At 40.8% G+C, this 27,126-nt stretch overlaps 2 protein-coding genes across 7 annotated transcripts in view; one reads left to right on the top strand and one right to left on the bottom strand.

Moving 5' to 3' along the window:
- The window catches only part of LOC308037242 (poly(rC)-binding protein 3-like), a gene marked incomplete at its 5' end in the record, with an annotated part of 52,257 nt that extends 48,057 nt beyond the window's left edge, over positions 1-4,200 (top strand). Inside the window, one exon of the mRNA XM_080338885.1 lies at positions 3,848-4,200. Coding sequence (XP_080195011.1) covers positions 3,848-4,193 — 346 coding nt within the window. The 3' untranslated portion in view covers positions 4,194-4,200. The remainder of the gene's footprint in view (positions 1-3,847) is intronic.
- Positions 13-25,508, bottom strand: ZNF830 (zinc finger protein 830). Of its 6 annotated transcripts, XR_013921742.1 has the most exons (15): positions 25,379-25,508; positions 25,141-25,240; positions 23,621-23,741; positions 23,038-23,071; positions 21,429-21,646; positions 20,766-20,856; positions 20,016-20,079; positions 17,238-17,318; positions 15,831-15,907; positions 13,721-13,962; positions 13,020-13,079; positions 12,852-12,920; positions 11,805-11,895; positions 5,368-7,094; positions 4,383-4,518 (listed from the first exon to the last, which is right to left on the bottom strand). XR_013921742.1 is itself a non-coding variant. In XM_080338886.1 (10 exons), exons 1-10 carry the CDS (start codon positions 25,498-25,500, stop codon positions 13,779-13,781), a joined length of 1,092 nt encoding a protein of 363 aa, XP_080195012.1. In that variant the 5' UTR covers positions 25,501-25,508; the 3' UTR covers positions 13,547-13,778. The 6 variants fall into 6 exon arrangements, 1 of the variants encoding a protein (XP_080195012.1); XR_013921743.1 differs by lacking the exon at positions 11,805-11,895; XR_013921744.1 differs by lacking the exon at positions 11,805-11,895 and having other exon boundaries at positions 5,368-5,574.
- Positions 25,509-27,126: the final 1,618 nt, after the last annotated feature.

Genomic DNA, 27,126 nt, shown 5'->3' with positions numbered 1-27,126 from the left:
TACACTGGAGGAAGAACTGAGGAGCTTGGAGGCAAGAGGGAGATCTGCTCCAGCTGGGGTTTAGGTGCTCAGGCAGGTTTGGGAGAGGCAGATCAAGGCTGCTGCTGCCTGTGTGTGCTGGGAGCCAATTCCAGTTCATCAGTTCTAACCCTGTCACAAGTACTGCTGCCTCTTTTAAAGACACTGGCATGAAATAAATACTGTTGGGGAAGAACTGAGTACAGTACCTAGACTGCCCGAGCTATGGTCTGATGTATCAAAATAAGAATTATAATAAGAAAAAGCCATATGAGCATTCAGGGTAAGGTGGATTTTTTTCTCTCCCCAGCAAGATTTGTTGTTCTCATGGATTTGGTTTCCAGGGCCAGTATTTCTGCATGAATAAGTGTCTCACAGCAGTATAGGATGTAAGCAAAAAAAACAAAAAAACCCACTATCCATGTATTCCCAAAACAATCTATGTGTATCTTTGAACTATCCTACAACCAAAGTTGCCATCTATAGAATAATTTATTGTTTTAAGACTTTTATTGCACTCTGCTGTTGAATATGTACATATACTCTCAATTATAGCTGTGTAAATACATTGATACAATATCAAGACAGAGATTTCAGTCTTTCTAAAGTATCATCTTGATTCTGTATTGATCACCCGAGTGCTGACCTCTGTATGAGTAGAACATGTCCCAGGTTGTTTGCAGTAGAAGTGTCTTCTTTTCCTGTAAAATCTTCTGTCTCTTAACTGATCTCCATTGTAGTAACTGTATTTTCATTATTCAATTCCATCTTCCAGCTTTTATTAAGAATGGACCATAGTTCAGATTTCCTGTGTAATAATGTGACTTTGGATTCTAAACGACTTGTAGCCAGCAGCACTTTCTCCTTGTTGAAGAGCAGTTTCCTGAAGATATTTTTTTACTGCCATTTTGCTGAGAGGTTCATTCACAGAGCTGACAGGACCGCCAAAGCCCCACTTGAGTTTTATTCCTTTCAACAGTTTTGGGTAATGCAGGATGTGGCCTTCGGTGTATATATTCATAAAGTCCAGTTCTTCAAAGAGACAGTGTAAAATTGGCACCATGAAATTCTGTATGAAGTCTGCCTCATCTGCTTTCATGTTCAATTTTATTGCATCTACAATTGGTTTGGGAAACGGGTGCTGTCACAAGACAGCTCTTAGATAACCTGACAGGCTTTCCCCTTATGTGTTACCACTGGTAATAAATGTGAAGCAGGGCAGATTAGAGCTTTAATTGTACCTGTGTGAGTACACCAGAGACAGGGAGTTTGAGTAGCTGCTACCGACACTAGCGTTTATCCTGTGGGATCTGATCTCCGTGCTGGAGCAGGAAAAAGCTCAGGCTCAAATACCCCCATATCAGTAAGGATTTTTGGGGTTTTGTTAAATGCAAGGTAGGCAAATTTGGAGTCACTGGAACACCGGGTCCTGCATTATCTTTCTATATGCCTCCCTCCCAGAACAATGCTGAGTTAGACATAAAAAGCCAACTGTATAAACTGAGTTTTTCAAAGCCTGCCATGTTATCACCATGTAACTCCTACATCCTAAGCTGAGGATGTACACTGGAGCTGGATTCACTGATTGAGTATTCTTGATGTAAATCCTGCTGTGTGAGTAGGTTGCGAGTAGCACAGCTAACAGCACAAGGATGCTCTTCTCTCTGCAAAGAACAACTCTGCTGCAGATGTTAGGAAAATCCTGAGATTCTCACCCATGCGGACAGCTAAACACACAGAGCAGGAAAACCAAAGCTTTGCCTCCCACAAATGGGTCTGCATTTCATGCACTCATTCTGCTTCCCTCCCAGCCCATCAGAGAAGCCATGCGCCTTCCAGCTTCCCAAGGAAAGCTACCAAGGAGTTAATACTCCAAGAGCCCTCTTCCCTTTTCAGGGAAGAGAGAAGCTGGTGCTCAAGTGTTTCCCTCCCTCCTCCATGCTCCTTTCCCCAGCCCAGACCTGGTTCAGGTGTCCTTCAGACTCCCCTTCAGCAGCAGAGCTTTGGGAAGCTTCAGTCCAACATCCCCATCCCATATATATTGCTGGTGCGTGGCTTGCATCCTTGCCCTTATGCAGAGCGGGCAGGTCTTCTGCTCGTTGCCTTTCTCCATCCGGGGCTGTCATTCTCAAAACTGCACGTCAGCCTCAGAGGAGGAAAAGGGAGGCTCTCCCAAACCTGGAGTAGGACAACCATGCCCCCTTCCCAATCTGGAGCCTGGTTACAGCTGCTCTCTAAGCCTGCACACCCAGCCCCTGCTGCCAACAGGGACCAGCACCAATCCTGTGCTGGGAAGCTTCCCCAGGGCTGATGGGATGTGATAAGCAGGTGGCAGGTCCTCTGCAAGGAGGCTGCGCTCTGGGAGGGAGAAGCTGCTGCAGCTCCTCAGCTCACATGAACCTGACAAGTTAGTAATTACTCAAAAAAAAACCCCAAAGAAACAAAAACTTGGAATTAATACATGCATAATTGTAGCTAGCAAAGATTATGTAATCCATAGTCATATTTATATGCTGGGCTGCGATACCTCCCAGCTGGTCACACACAAAATGCAGCTTGAAATTAGTAGTTAGGTTGTTTGCTGACCCAAAAGCTGGCGCATCAGCTGCAATGAATGCATGGCAAAGGGAAGATTTATCTAGGCAAACATTCTGTCATCTGAAAAAAAAAAAAACAATGCGTCTTTGGAATTATTGTATTTTTATGTCTAAAAATGTGCAGAAAAACCTAAGTACATGGGCAAAACTCACCTTGCTTGCTGATGGGTGGCATTAGACTAAAGTGAAGGTGGTTTGATACTTACATCCTCCAAGGAGCCCATCACCACCTTAGGCTCGGAGGTCGGGTCAATCTGAACTTCCTCATGCTGGCGGGGTCCATCTGATGATGTGTATGTTGTATCTGTGTAGTACCTTGTCTGTCAGCTGGTAAACTCTTTTATGTTCACTGTAACCGCTGCCACAAGCTCAGACAGGACACCTCTGCTGTGGGAGCTGGTGTGGTTTTCAGTCTTCCTCTTTACTAATTTCATTATAATTAGATTGCGTAATTATTTTGTTGTGGTTTTAAGAAAACAAAAAAAAGGTCTGGGGAAAGTACAAACCGAAGTGAACACACTACTGGCTAATCAGGTTTGTTTTATATGAAAAATGCACAATGACCTCACAGTTGACGAAATGAAAAACGAACTTTCTAAAAAGAAAACCAAACCAAAAATTGATGCCTTAGATGGAAGCAGCAAATCATTGCTCATTCTCCTCTCAACCTAGCAAAATGACAAAGTGTACTATTGACAAATTGAAAAAATGAGCAAAACCCCCCGCGTCCCCCTTTCAAAAATACCGTAATTTTGAAAAGCAAAATGCACCATATCAGTGCTGGGGAGTAAACTTCATAGTTATTTTAAGTTTTAAGTTTCGTTTTGTCCATCTTTTTGCCATTACCTGCATTCCTTAGATTTCTTTTCTCATGTGTAAAATGAACTAGCAAACCCACCCCAACCTCTTCTTTTTTTGTTTTGTTTGTTTTCTTTTGGAAAGAACTTTAGACTCTCAGTAACGTTTTCACCATCGAATCATGAAAAACCCTTTTGTTATTTCTCTTCTTTAACACATAACATGTTCCTCCTTTGACCCTCATTTTCCCTTTTTTTCTCTCTCTCCCCCCTCCTCCCTCCCTCTCGTCTGTCCCCCTCACCCACCGATCTAATCCTGCCCTTTCGTGGTCGCTGTTCCCTCCCTCCGCCCCTCCATCCCTTCCTCCTCCTGGCCCCACCGCCCTGGCTGGACCCTCCCAACCTGTTTGTTCCTCTTCCTCTCTTCGTTTGCAGCTTAGAGATGGCTAAAGTCAGCACCCAGACCGCTTCCGTCACGACCCCTGTTGACCTCAACATGAACCTCTCTCAGTCTGCCACCCCTACCTCCACCCCCACCTCCATGGCCGTGCTGGCGGCCACCTCCGCCGGTACCAGTACCCCCCCTCCCCTACCAACTCTGCCAACCACCCACTATGCCGTTCCTGTCTCCAGTCTGCTTGGCATGAAAACTGTCCCACTCCTGGCACTAAATGCCGCGGCCGCCGCGGGGGCCACGGGGAGTTTGTCCGCTTACACTGCCAAAATTCCTTCGACGAGCGGGGTTAAGAAATCTGACCGCCAGAAGTTTGCTCCATATTGAAGGGAGGAGACACAATGCAAGCTTTGCCAGCTCTGCCAAGAGTCTGTGGTAGATCCTAGTTATCAAGGAAACAATACGGCATATTTTATTTTCTGTTAAATTGCTAGTGTTAACTGTTGCCGACTCACGTCGTCTTCCGCTCTCCATAACCACTAACACCCGGGCACCACCTACTAACCAGTTCCAACAGCGGGCAGGTGCCAGCACAGGGGCTTTCCCCGCCAGCCCGGGGGACTCCCAAGCCCCTGCCGCCGTCCCTCGGGCAGGGCTGGCCCTCCAGCACCCCCAGCACGGCAGAGTCACCCCCATCCCTGCAAGGAGACACCTGGTGAGAAAGAAAAACCATAAGTGAGGGAAAATTTTGACAGCTGGGTCCTGCTCCAGCTATACTGCCGGGTATATAAACACACTTACATCCCTTTGAAGGGATCCCTTCAACCGCAGAACAATTTTCTGTGGCAATTTGGCACCTCTGATGAATTTTTCTATTATCAGAGCCTGCAAATCTGGCACTTCTGATGACTGGTAGCACCCCTGAAATCCCATACATGCAGTGCTGGTCCCCTTGGCCATTCTGCTGCTCTCAACCAGCCAGAAGAGCCCCATCCCCTGCCCTGACACCTTCCTGTCAACGGGATGGGGGCTGCAACGCAGACCACAGGTACTTCTACATACAACAAACAAAGCTTTCTGGTCCCAGAATAAATCCTACACTAGAAAGATTAGAAGACACCAAGATAAAAAAACCATCAGGCACCCGTGGCTTTCCACTCAGTTCTTTTAAAGGGTGCAACGATTTTTCTCTGGTTTGGAAAGAAGTAGTTTTGTAATCTTAAGAACTCTGCTTTGGGGAGGGAGTGCAGGCTCCTCCTCTTGCACTCAGATGTTTTACTCTCATAGATACCCACAAAGTACCTATTAGGTACAAATCAGACACACACAGTCACTGCTCTGTTACCCCCTCCCAAGGATATTTCACTAGCTAAAATGAACTGACCATTTTTAATTAGGTTTCTGTAGAAAATACATTCCCATTTAACTCAACACTAATCAGGCAATCAGATTGTATTGTAATTACAGATAAAATCCACTGCATATCAAAGGTTGCTGCCTGGACAGACAACATCCCTTTAACAAGAGCTTAACGATGTCCAGATTAACTAAAATCAGGCACCTCATTAATTGCAGCCAAACTGAAGAGAGCTGGGTGATGTAATGGCTGGTTGCCAGCTGTTGGAACTAGTTTTCAACTGCATTTTCTGTTTGTCCATCCGCCGCCTTTTTAATTTCCGTTGCATAACTCAGTAATGCAATATTGTTTTCCTCACCACTTCCGAATCCAGAATCCCATCAGCCCGCCATGTTCATCCACTTTGCACTCCTTGGACACAAAGCTTTAACGATTAAACTGTATCCAGTGCATTTTAATATAAACTAAAAACACAATGCAAATGCAATACTTTTTAAAACATGGTATTTCAAAGTGTGTTATTATTGTATAGGGCTAAGTACTATCTCAGTATTTTGTGTCATTTCTGTATTCTGTGGGCTTTTCCTCACCTTAGTACCTTTGCACTAAGTTTTGTCACTGTAACCATTTGTAGAACTGCCATTGTTACAGTTTGCACTTATCCAAATGGGGGGGGGGGTTGGTTGGTTTTGTTGTTTGGGGTTTTTTTGTTTGTTTGGGGCTTTTTTTTTTCTTTTTTTCTTTTTTTTTTGGTATATACTGAAGGAAAAAAAAACTGGAAGTAATGTCAAGGTACCTCAGCTATTTAACAGCTCTAGAAAACTGCTGTAAAATTGTTCTGGACTATTGTAATTGTTTCAATACCTGACATTTAAACCAAAACACCAACCTCTGTGTGAGAAAACTTGCCTGCATTGAAATGCTGTTCTATGCTGGTTGTACCCAAGTGTTATTTTTTAATAGTGAGAAGATTTTTTTCTTTTTTTTTTTTTTTCCTTTTATTTTCCTCATTTTTGTTCCTACATTTTAGGCTGTCTTCAGAAGTTACTGGCCTGGGGGCTCTGTAATGTATCTCATCATGCCCTAGTGCATTAGCCACCAGACAGGACTTTTCCAAAGCCCCATGAGACAATGCTTTCTATGGACTAATCTACAGAGGAGTTTCTGCCATTTCTAACTTTCTTATTATTCTGAGACATCAAAAGAAAATACTTCCTTTACTCTTTAAGCAACTGTGCTTCCTAACTCTTGTGTTGCTTTCATTACTGTTCCAGTTTTAACACTGTTGTGGCTCATAACATAAAGCAAAGAAAATTATTTCCGGGGGTTAATTTTCATTGATGTTCATGCTTTGGCTAATCTGTATAAAAGCATGGGCCGTTAGTGTTCTAAACCACTGTATTCAGCTAGAGACTCAACAGTCAATTAAATGAGATGTTTTTATAAATAAATTTTTTTCCTGATTAAAAAAAAAAGAAGACATGGTAGCTTTGTGCATACAACGGTTGTGTTGTTTAAACTTTGTTCTTTGTAACCGAGTTGCTAATTTGTCATTTGAGAAGCACTATTTTATGGATTGTCAAACTAAGATCATAGACAAATTGCTTGTTTTCATTCATGATTAAAGGTTTCATATCATCACGCTTAAGGTCCCAGTGCTCATTGGGAAAGAGTGTAACAACCGTGCAATAGTGGCAACGTTAGAAAGTACATTAGCCCATTGTCAGGGACGATGAGTTTTCATGATTAGATGGAGCCACATTGCCTAATTAGTAGAGTAAGCACTATTTCTGCAAAACCCCATTTGGTTTTTAACAAAGCTGCTCTTGGAGAACTTCTCATGCTGCATAGAAACGACAGAATTTGGCTCCTTGCTACAAGAAGCCACTGGTTTGTCTCATGTTTTCCCATACTGGTTGTAAGATCCGATACTGAGGAAAGAAAAACAAGAACAAAAGAATGAACTTGGGTACCGAGTACCTTATTGACAAAACCCTCTGTATTTTCCCATTCCCAGCAGCACTGTTCAGTGCCAGGGCTTCTAGACAGCACCTTCCACCCGACCAGGAAACCAGCCCAGCAGCTGGAGGAGCAAGAGAACTTGCATTAAAAAGGGAGGATGGAGAGCTGGCCCAGGGAAGTGCCTGGTCCTGCCCTGTCGCTCTGCTTGAGCCACTCAGCTCCTCCTTTGGATCAGCTGAAGCACTTGCAGTGCAGCCTTGAGTTCTCTTTCACACAAAAGGGGAAGGAAGGGGCTGGCTCCAAGCTGTGGCTGCATCCAGCACTTCTGGCCACCTCTCAGCTTAGGGCATTGGCACTACTTTCACATTTACCACTTTATCCTCATGATAAAGCAGAGGTTTTTGGCAGTGCCATCGAGTAGCATCCTTAACGATGTGAGACTAATTCTACAACCTCCACCCCTCCTCTACTAAGGTCTACAGTTGTCTCCAGGCATTTAGCTTGGGGTCTTGGTTCCCCTCACTGCCCCCACTGATTACTTGTGGGGCACATCACTCCTGTTTCCCATGGACTCCAGGATACGGAGAGCTTCCACGTGTCTGGGTCTCAAGTCTGAGCCTGCCACTATGATATGACCACGAGGAGCTCACAGACTTGGAAACCTGTAGAAGTCAACAACTTTTTCAATACAGATGCAGCCACAGAGCAACTCTTAACAGCAAAGGCTGCCGCGGAAGATCACAGAATGCCTCATTCAGTACATTTCAGCACTCAGGAAGCCTTACCAGATGTTGGATTGGCTATTCCAACCTTTACGTTGGAAAAATTCTAAGGCTGTAGTACTAACTTTGACAAAATTCTGTATTATTATTACTTAAGATATATTTATATTCCTTAAAATGTACTTCTTACTGGTGAAAGGTGAGCTGAAGCCGCTTTCACACCAGACACCTCCATACTCTTCATTTCCTCAAGAGCCAAAGCTATTTCTCTGGCTAGCCTGGCTGGTGTTAAAATATATACATATATATATATATATATTATTGCAGTTCAGCACTAAGTAGGTAAAGTCTTTGCTCTCCCAGTAAAGCTGCAAGGCAAAGGACAGCAGCAGCTCTGCTGTGTACAGCATCTTTCACATAAATAATTTCCCATGTGCCTGGCAGAATTGGTTAGAAAAGACTGAGATTTAAACAAACTAGTGAAGGGGCATGTTTGTCTGTGGAACAAGGAGAGGTAAAATAAAGACACATGAAAAAAGCGAGGGGAAAAAAAAAAAAGAAACCCTTTGAGAGGGCTTCTGCAAAAACATACAGGCAGGAATGTGATAAAATCCAGGCTGAGGACTCATTTTAATTATTTTTGGTTGGAAAAGATTTCTGAATGGCAAGAAAAAGTTCCTGGATAGCTTTAATATATAAAACAGGCAATAAAGCACAAGTAGATGTATGTGGAAGGGAGGGAAAAGTAAAAAATATTATCCAAGACAGAAAACTAAACCACTTATGCTCAATGGTAGATAAGAGGAGCCAGGCATCTGGTATGAAAAGGTCACTGCCCATACAACTATGAGTTTCCAAATGAAAGACAGCACAAGTTCTGCAGCTTTCACATCATCAAATCGGTGTTAGAGTTCTGGCAGATACCTCAAGCAAATTCAAGCACCTCTGTTCTGTTTCTCAAGTGTAAAAAAAAAATAGAAAGTATGAATGCTGGCTGCAATAGTCAGCCAGAAGGAAAATAAAGTTAGAGGTATTCAGCCACATAACCTAGTCCATTGCTAATACGCAGAGTTCTTTCTGTTCTCAGATGTAGCCAGCAGCATAAATCTCACTGGTGCCATGAATGCAGGCACCTGGGAAAGTGTCTCAGCATCACCAGCCTGCACGGCAAAGGTGTTTCAGTGAGGTTTCACAAACAGCCTGAAAGCACATGCTGAACCTTCCCCACCCAAACTAGGCAGAAATTGAAGTTTTTTTTCATTTTTAAGTAGCCAGCAGCCTGGAAATGAGAGTGCTTGTCTGGCATGGGGGAGATCCAAATCCAGTTTCTTCCACAGCCTCAGTCTCAGCTGAAAGTATTTCAGCACTATTTATGTGCTTGGAACAGGATCGTCTTCTTGGGCGAGTGCCATGATTATCAAACCAGAAGTCACATATATTCACTAATTCAATCACTTTACAGTGGCACAGTTTCTACAGGAAAAACTGGAATTGTCAGCATGCTCAACTAGATCACAGGAACTGTATGTTCAAAGGACAGCACAGAGAAGAGGGATTTGAACAGAGATCTCCTACATCCTCTGTAGCTCCTGTAACTACCAATTACACAAGGTATTAGTCCCTCTGCTGCATTTTTGGAAGAAAGACCTGGTTTGGATGTCTACACAAGGGAACTGCTTGCATTTCTTTTCCCAGCTAACAGGCCAGGATAGTTCTAAGTGAAGCAATGAACAGAAGATTAAAGGAAGTCAGACACTGAAAAACTGTTTCACACCAGAAAATTTCAATCTCTTGCCTGAGCGACACTTTCTAGGGATACAAGCACATCCTGGTATTCTTGCCACAGAAATGGGCTTACTCCTTGGGCCCAGGAAGGAATGCAGTCACATTGATTAAATCAGTGTCTGCATCAATGCATGTGTCCTGTCACTCTGCAGACTGGCATATGCCACAAGACAGTAACTGAAATGAAAGAGAAGCGTCAAATTCAGTTGATGGTACCTAACAAAAGGGATTTTCTGGATACTTATACTGGATACTGGATTTACTGGATACTTATATTATGGTTTCTAATGACAGCTATAGCATGATTCCTGTTGGCTCAATGTCTGATTCCCTAGTGGTGCAAGCATTCTTGATTATAAGTAAAAAAAGTACTTTCAAGTGCTGAAAATATTTGAGTAATGTGACATTCTCATGGAAGTATTTTTAGCTCGGTGTTTTTAAGATGATAAAATGCAGAGAATTTAATGATGGTGGCATGTAATAAGCTAAATTTGTCTCTCCTCGAATTCATTGGCATGGGGCCTGACCAAGGCTAATGTTCTTTTTAACCAGTATTTGTAATTCAGAAGCAAATTTTAAAATCATATGCTTTAGTGGAGGAACGACAAACAACCATGTTAGCAAATGAGAACACTGTTTTGTTTGTTGTTATTTTGGTTTAGCTGTTTATCCGCAATCACTGCTGGGCTCCTCTGTACCAAATAGAGCCCCTTTTCCAGATCTACTTCCAAGTCATGGCAGCAGCATCTTATTTTTCCCATGGTGGGAGAGAAGTCAGCACACAAATGAGCATTTGTGACTGACTGCACTTGCCAGACAGCAGCTGACCACCACCAACTGGCACCTGCAGCTGTGCTTCCCTGCTCCCTGCAGAGCTGCCACTTGGAACTCCATTTCAAGTCTCCTGGAAGTCACTTACCAATTTCAAAAGCACCGAGCTGGGAATTGTAGCTATTTTTTGGTGGCATGAAAATCCACAGTTCTTAAATTTGGGCAACACTCTCCATTAGTATATCAACAAATAAAGGTTACAAACGTTAAGTCTTCTCCCTTAATTATGATTCTTCAGATTTCTGGAAGCCCTGGAGATCAGAGAATTAAAATATTCTTCTGAATTCCACTGTGCCAGAGGTTAAAACCTCATTTTTTAATAGTGGCTATGGACAGAGCTAGTTATTAGGACTACTTTCATCTTTACTGTTTAAAAATAGAATTCAAGAAAGCTAGGGAGTTAGAAAGAAATTAAGAGAGTACATATTTTTTAAAATAATTCTTTGCTCTTGTTAATTATCCAGCTGAATAGCTCATCCTAAGTTTATAAAACTGTTTTTGAAAACTGAGGACTTAAAATTAATTATGCCTATGTTTTTCTAAGAGACGGGAGATCATTTACCTTGATAAATTAGCTTGACTGTCCAGTAAGGCTGGGATAATTCCTTCTTTGCCCTTACAGCCATGCTACTTGCATTGCTAAAAAGCAGGATAGTTTCTTGCCTTCTTGACGCAACAGCACATGTACGTCAATGGAAACATATGATACAGATAGCAAAGTCACTCCCGTCTTCTTCACAAAGCTCTCTAAAAGCTTTGTTTCAAATGCTGAAGAAATGTAGAGTTGTACATGACAAGCTGTACACAACTAGTATACAACACTATTTGTGGATCTGTGAGACTCTTCCAATATAAAAAGCACCGACTCCTGAACTCGCAACAGCCAAGAGGGACCAGTGCTGCCAGTTACTCCTCAGCAACACACCCCACCCCACTGGCTTGTCCATCATCTCTGCTCTTTCAGCAGCAATTTACGCAGGAATAAGGAACAGAGTGGTGACTGATCTGATGTTTACTCCTGCCATCTATTCCTAATCATTAAAACAATGGGGAGCACTGGTTTGGATTTGAATGTGCAAGCTCCTTGGCACCGTAACTGAACTCGCTGCCTTTAGCTTCTTACCTCTAGGTATCTCTATAAAGAGGAGGGCAACAGAACTAAAACAGCTGAACTGTTCTAATGCTCAGTTCCTTTCCTATTTACCTGCAGTTGAAACCATGATTTGCAGATTAATGTGCAGAATGAAAGTAACTGATATATGTACGAAATGGAAGCGTAAGCTAGAAACTCACAAATTAACAATTTTATACTGTAAAAACATGTATGTCCACGATGCTCACTGTAACCTGACTTGAGTCACATCCAGTTCTCCAACATTAAGCCAAATGCAGAGAGCGATTGTAAAGTTCAGTGTTAACAAGCTCGTATGCTCTGGTGAGTGAAAAACAAAGATAAGCAGAACAATTAGAAACTTGCCTTAGCTCTTCTCAGAATGAAACTGGGGGAGCGTCTTTTGTTTTGTTTTTAAAAAACCTGCCCAGCTTTTAATATTCTACCACCCTCTCAACTGAAAGTTCTCTTTATAGTGATAAATGGGTCTAGAGATCTTTCACTACAGCATTATAGGTACCTTATAAATTGATATTGAAATGTTTCACGCTACAGAAGGAAATTTTATCTCAGTTTTGGCCAAACAAAGATTTCTCCAACTTGCCAAAACATAATTTGTCTCAATGCTCTGAGTGCTTCTCATGCTTCTGCATTACAATACTCTCTGTAGCTATCTCAACAACAGTACTAATTAATCTAAGACTGCAGTGTTGTGTCAAACATTTTAGCAGCAACAGCTACTTATACTTACAGTTATTAAATCAACCAAAAAGCAACAGCTGTAAACCAGTGTGTGTGAGCAGGAATAAATGGATGCACCAAACTGCTAAGGACCATGGCTTGAATTTTGATAGCTTTATGAATATAAAGAGCTGAACCCAAGGATCATGGAAACCAGGAGGGGTAAAAAAGCATCTTCCGATACAGAAAGGGCTCCCACCATATAAATTCTTTCTTCCAAAATGGGCAAATCAAATATCTAGCTTTAGTTTTTCTCTTTACTGCTTAGTTAATAAATATCTTTGAGGCAAGTATCTAGAATGATCTGAAGATAACAAAGCTTTTCTCCCTTTAAAGCTTCACTAACTTGTTTTAAAACTAGAATCTTGAGAAAAAAGGAAAATGTTAAGCTGTTTCTTCACTATTTTACTTTTCCATAAAAATTAAACCACATAATTCTCCTATGTTTTCAAAAGTCCTCAGCAAATCTGAAATGGTTTAATATTTGAGAAAGTAAGAAAGATACATGCTTCCTTTAAAAAAAAAAAGATACTTACCAACACTCAAGGTAGTTCTGCTTTCCATGTCCATCTTGCCAAGTTTGTTCGTTCTTGATTTTGCTTCATCTGTGTTTATCAGAACAAAAATCAGTTTTAGATGCTCTCTGTGCCTAAGATAATATCTTAGAAAATTTCCAGTATTTACAGCTAGATAAATTATTTTACCTCATCAGTTTCCAGCACAGTACCCTCCTTTCTGGCATTTTCTCCCCCTTCCATTGAGTTCTGCAAATATGTAAGCATTCTGTTTTCATCTCTCTGGCTCAAGAAATGTGAGCTATGCTATGCTATGGCTGTACTAAGCAAAACAAGATACTGTAAAGAAAAATACTCAGCACTGCCTATGGGACATCACAGAGTATACACTGAGGAGAAGCTGTAGCTCAACATTTCTGAGCTTGGTCCTTACATACACAGAGAATCTGTAACAGATCCTGAAAAATATGTATACATTTTATTGGGAGTTGGGGCAAAGGGTGGAAGAGCACTTGTAAATCTTAAGGTAACATAAATGCATAATATTTTCCTTTCCCTAACCCCCCCAATCTGGGAAAATTCCATATACTACTACTTTTGCAAGTCCTTTACTTCTATACACAGTAACTCAGGTCTCAAAAGTACCAAATATATCTAATATTTCCAAAACCTTAGAGATTCTTCAGTTCCTTATTAATCCCACTAAAATACCTCTGGTAGGAAACCAATAATTTTAATAGGAAAGGTGCACTCAGAAAACATTTGCAATATACAGTTTTTACAGCAAGTAATTCACCATTGTAGATCTACAAAGATAATTTTTTTAATACACTTGGCTCCTTAACATCTCACGACCCTCTTTAAATAAATATTTAACAAAAGCATCTCACTTCTAACAATGGAAGTAACATCACGGAAAAAGAGAATATCAACCACGTTGCAGAAATGCTACAACAAAGCCCCTTTCACCCTCCAGTCTTGAGACAGCAAATCCTGCAATTCTTCTTCATCTTCGCTACCAACAGCTTCATCCTCTTTCTCTTGCGCTGCTCTTATTCTCATGGCTTCCTTCAGCTTCTCCTTCATCAGATCCTGGCGGTTACGCAAAAGCTCAACACGGCGATAACATTCACTGTTGAAAAGGAAACCACCTATTAACACTTATGGCCTTTCCACATCGCTTGGATTTTCTACAGTGCTGGATTTTCCTTCTCTAATTTTGAATTAAAATAGCTCCACAGCTTCCCATCAGTTAAAAAATAAACTTTCGATATGCAAGTGCACCTTCTCTGTGGTAATCAAGTGGAAACAGACCGGAGGAAAGGAGAGGTGCGGTCAGTTCTCTAGCAATGAGATCTAATTCAAATATTGAACAACTGCAACAACACCACAAATAATTGTTTTTAAAAAGCACAGAACCAATATCCATTTCCCCACAAGACGAGAGACCATTCTTTGCTCCAACTATGGTTTTCATGTATGGCAGAAATGTGAGATATCAATTGACTATCGATTTTGATAACTTAGTAGTGGCATCTCTCAAAAAAATAGCACAAGCGTTCAGACTCTTTATCTGCACTGTGTGCTACAACAGAACATGTTACAATCCACAAGTTTCAGTTTTCCATTTACTTAAAAAGTTCTGTCCTTTAAGTATGTTTTACATCAATTATTCTAGCCATTTTAGCAGGGTATTTTGTTGAAAATGCCAAATAATATCAGCCTGATTTAAATACATCTTTGCTTCTTTCATTCCTATTTGCTAGGAAGAGTCAACAAGGAAAGATTATTATCTGGCTCCTGTCTCCCCTTGCACATCTGCAATATGGTTACTTATAGGCAGTCACAGTTGAAGATTTGAAGGCTAAGGAAAACATGAAGGCCACTGAATTAATTTGATTTTGGACTGAGTTCAAAATAGCCTGCATTTAAATACATTCAGAAAACAAAGCTATAAGAACAGTCTTTAAAAATCTATTTGGAACTTTCATTTGGGGGAAAAGTTGGTAACAAACCTGAAATTCTCTACAAATTTCTGAATTTGATTTTACGTACCTAAGCTACTGGGAAAAATGAATGTTGAAAGACAGCCAGGTTTAGTTCAAGCCCTCAACAAAATTAGATGAACATTGTTAAAAGTCATTCCTGTGCTATCAAGCTCAGTTTGGACCCAACACTATTGTTATTATATGCTGATTATCCATAGCATGTAAATCTGTCCAGGTGGCTTAAGTGCTGCTTTAATTTTTGGTGTCTTCTTTTTGTTGCAAGGTTTGTTAAAATCAGAATTCATCTTTTTCTTTTCAATCGCTACCATTGCCATAATAACTGTTACAGCTACATAATAATGGTAAAAATCTGTTCCATTATGGTGTATTTCAGGTTACTTAGAGTTTAAACTAATGCTTATCCAACCACTACAGTTAGCAGTTCAACAAAACAAAAAAAAACCCACTTAATGTAATGAAGTGCATCATTCAACAAAACCTTTAACCAAATTTGTATTACACACAAGGAGAGTCACTTATAGAACAGGACATTTTCATTACAGTGAATGGAGGGTCAAAATACAAATCTTGTTATCAAAATTTTAACTGCAGCGCAGAGTATCAGACTTTGTTTTTTAAAAATTCTCATAAATTCTACACCAATCAGAATTAACAAAGAAATACAAATTTAGACATTGGAAAGGGGGAAAGCAGTCAGTTTGTTCAAAGAATTTTCCTTCTCTTGCTTTATTTTGTCTGTGCCTGCTTGCTGTACTTTCAGTGATTCTAGTGCATTCTCACTTTGCAAAGAATTACATAGCTTTGCACCAAAATTCATGTTATTAGGAATCACTTGGCAATTTGAGGGAGCCTGTCCTTCAAATATTTAGGTGATTAATTAAATGCAGTATCAGAGAAGATTAAAATCAAAAATGTTTTTATCACTCTAGTCAAATAGCGACTCATTACTGCTGGAGAACAGAAAGTTTGAAGAAAAAATTGATCTACTTACATCTGCTCATCAATTTCTCCAATCTGACGATCTAGTCGTCCCTCCTCATCCTCTTCTGCCACTATAGCTTCTGAAACCTAAACCAGAAAAGTTCTAAGAAAATTCACCTTCATCCTGAATCCCACTGTTGCTCCTTTTTGATGTCTGTGTCCTCCCTCCCCTCTACCTCAAATCAATGTCAATCTCCTACGTGCATACTCCCACCTTCACAAAAGACTCTGGAGGCAAATACAGAAAAAAAGCCCTGATCTGGTTTAATTTGAAATGGAAATGTTTTTCATTAAAACTGAAACTAGTTTGGCTGCTTTGGGGTTAATCTTTTGAATTTTTCAATACACTACTATTTGAAACTGAGCAGAGACAAGCTACATGCATCCAAAGTCTGAGGTTGAAACAGGAGCTACATCCCACTCTTGGGACTTAATTACGCACCCTTTATTGAAAGTATTGGTTAAATATTCCCACTAGATCCCCAAGTGTTTCTAACCTGTTATTTTTTTCAGCATATACTTTCTCAAATCTGAATGTCTGGGAGATGCTATGCAATCAATGGTCCACGCATAACTGAGAAGATTCCTTCTAAGCTGAAGAATTATCTGAATGGCTAATGCTAGCAAAATGTATCCACCACTGCTTTTGGATGAACATTCGCTCTGTTTATAGTGCTGACCGCTTTAAAATGAGCAATGATACATTTGTTTGCACCATTTTTCTTAGAAGTTGACATATAAGCAATTATTTACAATTGAAATTAAACAGTAGCAAATACTCTAGAGTAAGCTTGAGAATACCAGGTATCTTTAGTGACAGCTTCACACTGTACAAAAGGGCAGATAAAACCCTGTTCCAGGAAGACTTTCCATGTAATGCTGAACAGTAAAAAATTAAAGTACAGAAAAACTGTAGCCAACTGATGTCTCATACACAAAATCTTCTGGCACTTTCCCAAATCTGGGGTTTCCTTTCCAATACATTTAAATTAGCCATAAAACCCGGGTTACCTACACTTTATAGACTATTTTTGAAAAAGACAGACAAACGGGTGGTGTTTTTCAAGGTTAAAATATGAATATATCTCATCTAAAGAAGACCCCACAATCATGTCCTGTTCAGATACAGGATGCTGGTCTGAGGTATATACTATCTTATTTAAATACAATTTAACGAATTTAATTAGATATATATTGATGACTGGATCCTGATAAAAAGTTTTTTGACTTAATTCCCCCTAAGTGGAAAACAGAAGGAAGCCTTTGCTCATTTATAAAGTGCATTTAACCACACACTGCATTGCAACAAACAGCTGACAAATGCAGATGTCAGTCATTCTGCAGAGCTGCATGAAACTGTTGTTTTCTTTATTGTGTATAGTATTTAGAATCAATAAAAATGGATTCCATTACTTACTGTGTTGACCTGTCGCATTGCCTTTTGAAATTCATCCCATTCTTTGTCCATCTGATCCTTTGGAGCATCGACTTTTCGCACCTAAGGAGCATGAAAAAAAATGGATTATTAACAATTTATGTCTAGTAACTCTTTGGGGCACTGTAAAACCCCTGGAGAAATAGGATGAATTAAGCTGTGTTCTCAGAAAAGTCTGGTTGACATACTTCAATTTAAGTAATGAGCACAGCTGCACAATGGTTTTGGAAGAAAAATCTGACTCTACTGGATTAAAACATCCTTGACTGTAGCATTAAGAAATAATTGACTAAGAATGGATCGTGTGGAATGGCTGGAGTAACAAAAGTGACTATATCTCTTAATTTGATGGTTTGTAATTGCACTGCATCAGGTGGCTACTTTTAAATTCTTCTGTAAGTTGCCTGTTTAGTCGTATATAGTAGCTATCTCGGAAGCCAAAAGGCCTTTGGCATAACATAAAATATTAAAAGATTCAGTCACTAGTCTGACTGGTGCTAAATAGTCTGACTATATTTCAAATCTAGTCTAATTTTGTTGGCTAACAGAAGAAATAGTACAGCTACATACCAGTTTTAATGACAGGCAGAGCTTTTTTTTCTGTGGTAGACGGCATAAATTACTAAGACAAGGACTGAAAAAGTAGTAACTGTAAGAATGTGTTTCAGAACTACAATAAAGGTAATTGAAACCAGATTGTGCTTTTAATACAAACAAATAAACAAGATAATCTACCTGTGTAACCAAAACTTCCACAATTCAAGACTGGAAGATGTGGAGTATGTTAGATGACAGATTATGCCTGGTTCTGGACTGGGTGGAAATTATATACCTAGGAGAACTAGGCAGTTTGAATAGAATAATTCATGGCACCATCCTTTTGCATTAGTTTTATTTTTCCTTTATTCATTTCTCTCTTTTTGGTAACACATCAGTCATTATCATGGTAAAGACAAGACCTTGGTATGTTTTGTTCCTGAATTATTATACAAAATCCAGTAGTATGAATTAAGTTTATAGAATAAATTAGAAACTTCCAAACAAACTACATACTGGGAAGTAATAGACATCATTTCACTCTTCTGTTGTGTGATTATTTCTATCATATGTGTATGTACTGTGTTATTACGCATTGTGGTTGTCTTTTGTAATTCGTAATTATTTGTATTTCTTACAATAAATTTAAACACTAAAGATATTATTTTTTTCTTGAAATATTTATCTAATTCAGAATTTATATGCTTTATAAATTCCTAATGTGAAGAACCAACATTTTTCAAGCCCACAATCTCCCTTTCAAATGCAATTTATTCTGAAAAGAATTATTTTGTGTATGAGTCCAACACAGAATCACCACAGCCATTTCAATATAAACAATGTCACACTTTCCTTCCCCTGCATATTTGCTACACTTAGAAAGGGCTGATTAAAAAGAGCACCTGCAAGCAATTCAAGGAACAGCTTATTAGAACATGTACATGTTATCAGCTGATGTGATAACCAGAACAAAGATCACTAACCAGTGTCCTCACAGATACAAGCAGATTCTCCTTTGCATGGTAGGCCTTCCCACTTTGTATGAGCTTCCCAGCTCATGGTGAAACCAGGTATTTCATACATTTAACATTCCAATTAGTCACATGAAAAAAAAACAAACCGTGGCTTTTTCAGCAACGTATTTCATATATTCAAAATGTCATTACTCAAAACTTCACATGTGCCAACATGTGGGCATGAGTGGTGCCAAAAGAATCTTGCCAGAGAAAATACGAGCCACCTAAGTTTGTAATTGGGACAGTGGGACTAACCAAACATAAAGCCTTATTTGGAGACCTCCAAATCAGAAGTCATAGCTTGACCAATTTAAATACACCAGGAGCGTTCCGCAGTGTTAACAACAGGGAAATATACTCAAGAAAAATAGAAAAGACTTTGAGAAACACATTGAATGCCCACATTTATTTTCTGAGCATCAAAAAAGCCCATAGTAGTAAAAGCCAAGAGAGCTGATGACCAAGTTCACTGCTGTTGTATGCCAGTACTGGAAATTACAATGTATACCATAATCCAGCTGTTTTCATTCTGACAGGATGTATAGTATCAGTCACACAGTAACTCTTAACACTTTTCAACAGGATCACTCAAAGGGCATGAGAGAACTGGATATACAGATTAGGTGAAATGTTTTTCCTGGGATGACTCAAAGATATAAAAGTAACAGATTGATTGTCCAAATCTCAGTCCAGCATTTTAACTAACAAATAGTTGGCTTTCTCTAAGAGCCACTAAAGAACCACAATCAAAACTACCTCCTGAGAGATGACTTAAGCTTTTCCTGCTGCCTCTGTCATTTCTTCATGTTTTCTAATTAGAATATAGAATGAACAGTACAAAGCTGCACCAGGGGAAGCTTAGACCGCATAGTAGGAAGCACTTGGTTACCAAGAGGGTGGTCAAACACTGGAACAGGCTTCCTAGAGCCGTGGTTGATGGACCTCAAGCCTGTCAGTGTTTAAGAGGCATTTGGACAATGCCCTTAACAACATGCTTTAGCTTTTGGCCAGCCTTGAATTGTTCATGCAGTTGGAGTTGACAATTGTTGTAGGTCCCTTCCAACTGAAATAGTCAATTGTACTGTAAACAGCTCAGTCATTTTCTTATATTCTGGTATGAATACCTGGAAAAGCATCCTTACTACAGAGAAAATCGTTACAATGTGCAGACGTAAATCTAGCAGGATTAAAAGAGCAGATCACTTACTTTTGCATCCACTTCAGGATCATCAAAGAAACCTTCTGGCAAAGCTTCAGCAGTATTTTCTTTCCTGAAATGTTTGATAACTATTATCCCACGTTAACATTTTACAACCTGCTTTCTTGTTGAGTTAAAAATTGTCAATAATAAAACCTATTATCTTTTATAAAAGGACCTAGAAATAGAACAAGTTTTTTTTACACCCTGAGTTTTACCTACAACCATCAAAACTTGTTTCTTCAGTTTAGTCTTACCTAACCTAGAAGGAACTGCACAGACAGGTTTCAATCTCACTGTAGAAACAAGAACTACAGTTTAGGCTTCTTAAATTATCCTTTCCAGTGTGCTGAGCACCCAATATTTTTACAGCACAGTCTCTATTTTTGAAAGTCTAAACCACTGTATAAAAATGTGTTCGAGCTCAAAAGCGCTGGACCATTACTACAGAACAAGCAAATGGTTTTCTTCAAACAGTTAAAAGCAGTGGTTGACATTAAGCTTCCCAAGTATCCTACCTTAAAATTTGCAACTACAGAAGTTTAATAGACACTGTGCGGCATTGCTTCATCTCTTATCCTGCCCCTAGGGCACAAAACACCTGTCTGAAGTAATACTAGAGGCTGAAATTTATTAAAAATATTCAAAATACAAATTAACAGTATGACATATCTCTTAGTGATCAGAGTCTGTATTTCCCAGAGGAGCAACATTTATTTTCAATTCCCAAATCAACCAACATTTTATTTGACTGCTTACCTTTCCACTATCTTCTCTTGTATCTCTGCCTTCTGTATGGATCCTGAATGGGAAACTATAGGAGCAGCTGTAGTTTTGCTATCAAAGAAGTCTGTAAGAAAAGGACAAAAGCCTATGAACAAAAGGAACAACTGTTCAAGCTTCTTTATAAAATTCTGACTAGACAGGAATTTCAATTAACACCTTACTGAATCAAGGGAAGAACAGTCGGACATTATTTCACTAGACAGCCTCAAACAACTATAACCTAGAGTTTCAGATTGGGTATTAGGAAAAATTTCTCCACTGAAAGGGCTGTCAGGCATTGGAACAGGCTGCCCAGGGAAGCGGTTGAGTCACTATCCCTGGAGGTGCTCAAAAGACACAGATGTGGGATTTAGGGACATGGTTTAGAGGTGGACTTGGCAGTGCTAGATAACTGGTGAACTCAATGATCTTAAAAGTCTTTTCCAACCTAAACGATTCTATGATTCTATAAAATCAATAAGCATGCTGAGAAAACTCCACACAATAACAAACTAGCAAACAATCTCCTTTTTCTACTTCTAATATTATACACTCTAACCAGCTAAGAGCAATAATTAGAAAAACAAATTAAAATCCTTCCACCATCAGTTAAAACATAGCTTCTCCTTACTGAATCACTATTTCAGCCAGCATTACCTGCAGGCAAAGAATTAGGTATTACTTCTTGAGTTGGAGGTGGAATTTCAGTTTTCTGCGTAACAGAAGATTTGTTTGATTGATCTTGTTCCTCCTCTTCTTCATCATCATCATCATCGTCGTCATAATTTCCTGATAATAAACTGGGACCTGGACCCTTTGAAAGCTGTTTGTTTGCACTATTTTGCTCTGTTTCATCAAAAAAATCTGCTGGTAGCCTAGTAAAGAACACACAACACAACTATTTCAGACTTCACAAAAATCAGTTACAGTCTAGCACCTGAAGCCTATTCAACCTGTGAGCAACACGATCTTCTGGATATTGGGCAATACCCTCAACTGTGCAGCTACCAACACAACCACTGCCTGAAGGCAGCACACACTTGTTGCTTTTGTTTGAAGTTCCCCAGAAATGTTCAGGTTAATTCTGAAAACACATTCCAGTTCCATTTTTGCACTTGAATATTCAGTATCAGAAACAATAAGTAAAATATCCCATAACAAAGTGCATTTGGATGAATGGTAGCTTAGGTAATTCTATTTCCATATTCAAAGTTATTTACATCAGTGTACCTGCTGCGAACACATTACATAAAGGATTCATAGTTCATCAGTCACACTAACATGACGTAAACCCGGATTAACCTTCACGTATAACACAACTATTTATTCTGGGTACCTACTGCTACTCAGAACTCCAGCTTAGAAGAGCTACACAAGCTCAGCAATGAGAAAACCCACATTTGCTTAGAACAGCTGCAGATCTCTAAGCCAGATATCTTCCCAGGTTATATTCTAAAATAATCATACCAATCTGTTTACTAATGAACAAACTCCTCAACAGTTAATTTTGCACACACACTCAAAATTTCTACAAGTGTCTTCTACTGTCAAGATAACAGAACATAACACCTATGCAAGATAACAATAATAATGTATCCTGTGAAGAAGTAAGTGTACAGGAGACCTGCAGGCCTCGTGTGACATCTATCAATCCCACAAAGATGTCCAAATATCGTCAGAAATCTTCAGTGGCAGTAAGACGCTCAACTCAATCCCTTGAAGTTAAATACACTTCCATATTTGTGAGAGTTCAACTGCATGATATGCATTTACATGAATTTTAATTGACAAAAACATCATAATAAAGATCTGTTGATGACATCTGTTCATAGTTTTTGTGAATAAATATAATTTGAATGTACATTGAAATATACATTTAAAATTTCTCTTAATTTCAGGCTACCATCTCTTCTGCGGTATGATAGCATTAAAGACTAGAGTGCATGCCAAAATCCAGTTATTTTCAATCTAGCACACTGCATAATACCACCAAGTCCTAATCCTTAGACGTCTGATAGTGATAGCAAAAGAATTCCTGTTTTGTCAGCAGCTCTAGAGTTAATATCATGATTCTCTCATCTGCACTGAAGAAGATGCTGCCATGTTCAGGAATATACACCCACATCAGAAAATGAGCAGAAGCAGGGATCTGCTGATTCTCTGAATCTTTACCCTTGGCTAAGAAGGAAGAGATGAAGAAGAACAAGGTGAGAATGCAACAGTTCGTACAGCTACAAAAAACTCACATATAATAAGATCTACTTACCCAGCTGCAGATGTGTGTGGCTTTTCTTCTGTACCTGTATAACAGCCAAGAGTCACTTCTTACAATCCATGCTTTTAAAAGAAATATCCCTCAGACATACTCCTACTACAGCAACAGGTTCACAAACGCACACTTTCATATATTTCATATATTTACATGCTTAGTAGTACCAAGGGAAAATATAACTGTCTTTGCTTTAGCATGAACTTTTCTGCATGGTTCGAGGTAAACCAGCAACTTGATGCCATTGAAAAAGAATAACAACACCACTTCTTGGCAAGTGCTTCTACTGTTTAACTTACACTGTTTCTGGTTCTGTTTAGATCAAGCCCACAGCTCCATGACTTAACACAATAAGCCAGAAGAAAACTAGGTACACTACCAAAAGCACAGTTTTCTCCTGATCAGTGAACTTGAGATAAAGAGCAAGACAGACTTTTTGCCTTTTCAGCAGCAACAGGCTGAAATTAACTTGACAGCCTTGTGTATTTACACTCACTGCCATGAAAACAAAACAAAATCATTGGAGATGTAAAATGGCTAAATTCTGGCAAGTGCTTGATAAGTATTTTTCTCTCCTCACCTTTTACTCTCTTTAACTCTGTATTTTCTGAATCAACGGTTTTTCTCTTGACAGGATGAGATGATGTGCCAGCAGCTGGAGCAGTTGCCGTCTGCTTTGTGCCTTTTAATTCTGCAACTCTCTGTAAAGAAGTACAAAATCAGAAGCTTTCCTAACAAGAACTTCTGGATTTCAGCTTAAAATACAGCACTTTCAGAACAGTTTATTAAAGTGAGCTAATATCATCTTAGAACAGGATAACTGAAATAGAGATCATGGATATCAAAACTAAGCCCAGTGTCCCTGTCAGCCTCCTGAATGTTGTGATATGGGAGCAGAGGAACTGACACTTGCACAAGGGAGACTGTACAAGTGAGAAAGGAAAGACTAAGATCAGTCTCATTTACAGTAGTAAGACACTGAGGGAAAGAGCAGGAAGCCCAAGCTCATCCTAAAGTCCTGGAATATAAAGTGTTTTCAAATTAAAACACAGCAGTGTATTAAAGACTCATCACTGTGCCTTGCCACAACTGTCTACTCAGAATGCATGTAATGGACTCAGTACCTCTCAGTTCTTTTGGCTTTTTCCTCAGTACTTGTAAAACTGCATCAAAGTTACAAGATCCCTGAAACTGTTCCACAAATTATTTATTTTTACTGCTGAATTATTAAGAAAGAAAAAAAAAAGCGCGCATATTTTTCTTAGACACGTATAAACTGTCACTTGGTAACACACAGGTAACAAAGCAATCCGAAGGAGGGTTTACAAGTCCAAGCTGCAGACAAGTGACACTTAAAAACTGTCACTAATGTGGGAACAGCTCCATCTCAAGAGCAAACCCCTTGAAAGACACAGACAATTCCGTGAAGTGCTGGCCTTTCAATCGGTGCATCAGTTTTAAGAAAGCAAAATAATCAGGCTTGTTTTTACGCTCACCTCTCCTGGCAGATGCTCAAGTGTTAACTATCATCTCTCTGGCAACCAACATCAGAACCCAAGGGAATGTCAGGAAGATGTGACAGGGGAGGTTTAGGTTGGACATGAGGAGAAGGTTCTTCACGCAGAGGGTGGTGGAGCACTGGAACAGGCTCCCCAGGGAGGTGTCACAGCCCCCAGCCTGACAGTGTTCAAGAAGAGACTGGACAAGCCCTCAGACACATGGTGTGAACTGTGGGGTTGTCACGTGCAGGGACAGGAGTTGGACTCGATGCTCCTCGTGAGTCGCTTCCAACTCGACACTGTCTGATTCTATTAGCGCACGCACCCCAAAAAGCAGCGAACTCCCGCGTCCGCTAAGGCGGTGCGACCTCCCCTCGCCCCTCCCCTCCTCACGTGGTGCGCAGTTACTTCCGAACAACAACCACCAGCGCAGCGCGGATCTCACAGCCGCACCTCCCGCCGCCGGGCAGCCCGGCCCCCCAGAGCCGCGGCCCCCCAGAGCCGCGGCCCCCCAGAGCCGCGGCCCCCCAGAGCCGCGGCCCCCCAGAGCCGCGGCCCCCCAGAGCCGCGGCCCCCCAGCACCAGCCCGGCGGCCGCTCACCTCGCGGTGCTGCTTGCCCAGGACGTGTGTCTGCCACAGCAGCTCGCTCTTCACGGGCGCGTTGCAGAGGCTGCAGCTCAGGTGGCCCAGGCTGTTGTACGTGGCGGGCACCGTTAAGGGAAGCGGAACGCTGCGGCTGGGACCCCCCGGCTCGGACCCCCGCCACACCCTCACCCCGCCCCCACCGCGCCGGGCCGGCCCCCGAGGCGAGGTCTAGGCAGCCCACTGCCGAGGATATTTGGCGAAGGGCGACTCGATCCGCTTCTTCCCCGCGTTCTGCCGCTGCTTCTCCCGCATGAGGCGCCGCAGCTCCTCCTGCCGCACCTGCTTCCGCGCCGCGCCCAGCCCGGCCGCCGCCATCTTCTCCCGGCGAGCAGAGCGAGGCCGCGGCTCCGCCTCGCGGGGCGACGCATGGTGGGAGGGGCTTAACGCCAGCCCCGCCCCCCGCACTGGGGCGGGACTGAGTGCGTTGGGGGCGGGGCCAGAAGGCCCAGGCCCGCCCCCAAAGGAGGGGGAGCGCGAACCAAGTTATCGCGATAGAGAAGCAGAATTAATGTTTTCGGTTTGATCAGGTTTTTCAGTAGTTAAGTTTCCGGAGCACCACCAGAAGGAGATAGGCACGGTAATCCAGCTGTGGGTCATGTCTCTGAACAGATTCCCTAAAAAGTGCCCCTGAAACCACCCAAAACAAGAAACACACCCCATACATCCAGACCCTGCAACCCTCAGTGCACAACACAACTTTGAAAAGTGCATTTAAAAACGAAACAGCTTTTCATTAAGCTGCAGCTTGCTGCCAGTCACAGTGACATTTCAGGCTTTGAGTCCCCGCAGCCTTTCAGAAAGAGCAGCATGCATTTTCCCCACCAAAATAGAGCCCATCTACAGCCCTTGAGTAACTGCATCATGACCAAGGACAACAGAGAACTTTCCAGAGAACTTTTATTTTTACTTTTTCATTTATAATAATACAATAACTAAAAAAGAGAAAAAAATCTAGACCCAAGTTCCATGGTGTCAAGTACTCCACTCCAAACCACGAGTGACCTTTCAAAGTCACAAAGGTGTTACTCCAGGTTTACAGTGACATTACCTTCAGGAGGAGCTGCCCACAGAGGACGCCACTACAAGCAGCAGATTTTACACCGTTCCCAGACAACAAACCATCCCACAGCTCCAGACCCTGCAGCTCCCTGAACGTTGGGTTTGGTTCACTTCACATCAGCTTACAGGAGCTGGGGTAGGAAATGGGGCAAGGAAGTGCGTAGTTCAATTCTCATTTTCACGGAAGACAAATTTTGTGGTATTTTGCCCAGATGGCGAATCTGAGGTGTGTGACCACAGCCAGAGCAACACAGCAAGTGGAGGAAGACAATGGGGTTAAGTGTAACTAAAGCAAAAGTGAGTAGCTGCTCTTCTGATGTGATTTGGGCAGATGGTTGGGGTGAGGAAATGATTCAGTAACAAAATAGGTATCACAGTACACCTAGACTACAGAATCAGCGAGAATACAGCTTAAGCTTGATTGAGATCTATGTTTACCTTTACAAATTCTGAAGAATATTTAAAATCTCCTCTTCCTTTGCCCCTCTTCCCACAGGTGTTGTCTGCTGCACTTTTCAAAAGCACAAAAGTTTGCTTTTACTGAAATTTAAGGCTATTATGAAAAAAAAAATGTAAGAAAGACTGCTCTTTCAAAACTAAGCATAAAAGTCAATCCACTCTATAAGGTCTTAGATAACTCTAAATACAACCATCTGCTTTCCAAAAAGAATAAACTCATTTTTATATTTGGAAGACAAAAAATTTTATGCTGCAAAAGTTTGTCTTCATACACATACTTCTGTCCTAGAAACTAAACACTGATTCCAGGAGTTAGCACTGTAAGGTAACTTCAGCTCAGGACAACCACCCTTCTCTGAACCCAGGTGTGCTGGTGGAGAGGTTCATCATCACTCTCGTTACCTCTGAGAATCAGAACATCAA

The sequence above is a fragment of the Nesoenas mayeri genome, assembly GCF_963082525.1.
Source record: "Nesoenas mayeri genome assembly, chromosome: 2".
Lineage (NCBI taxonomy): Eukaryota > Metazoa > Chordata > Aves > Columbiformes > Columbidae > Nesoenas > Nesoenas mayeri.
Note: the sequence above shows the minus strand (reverse complement) of the source record. Positions and strands in the feature narration are given on the sequence as shown.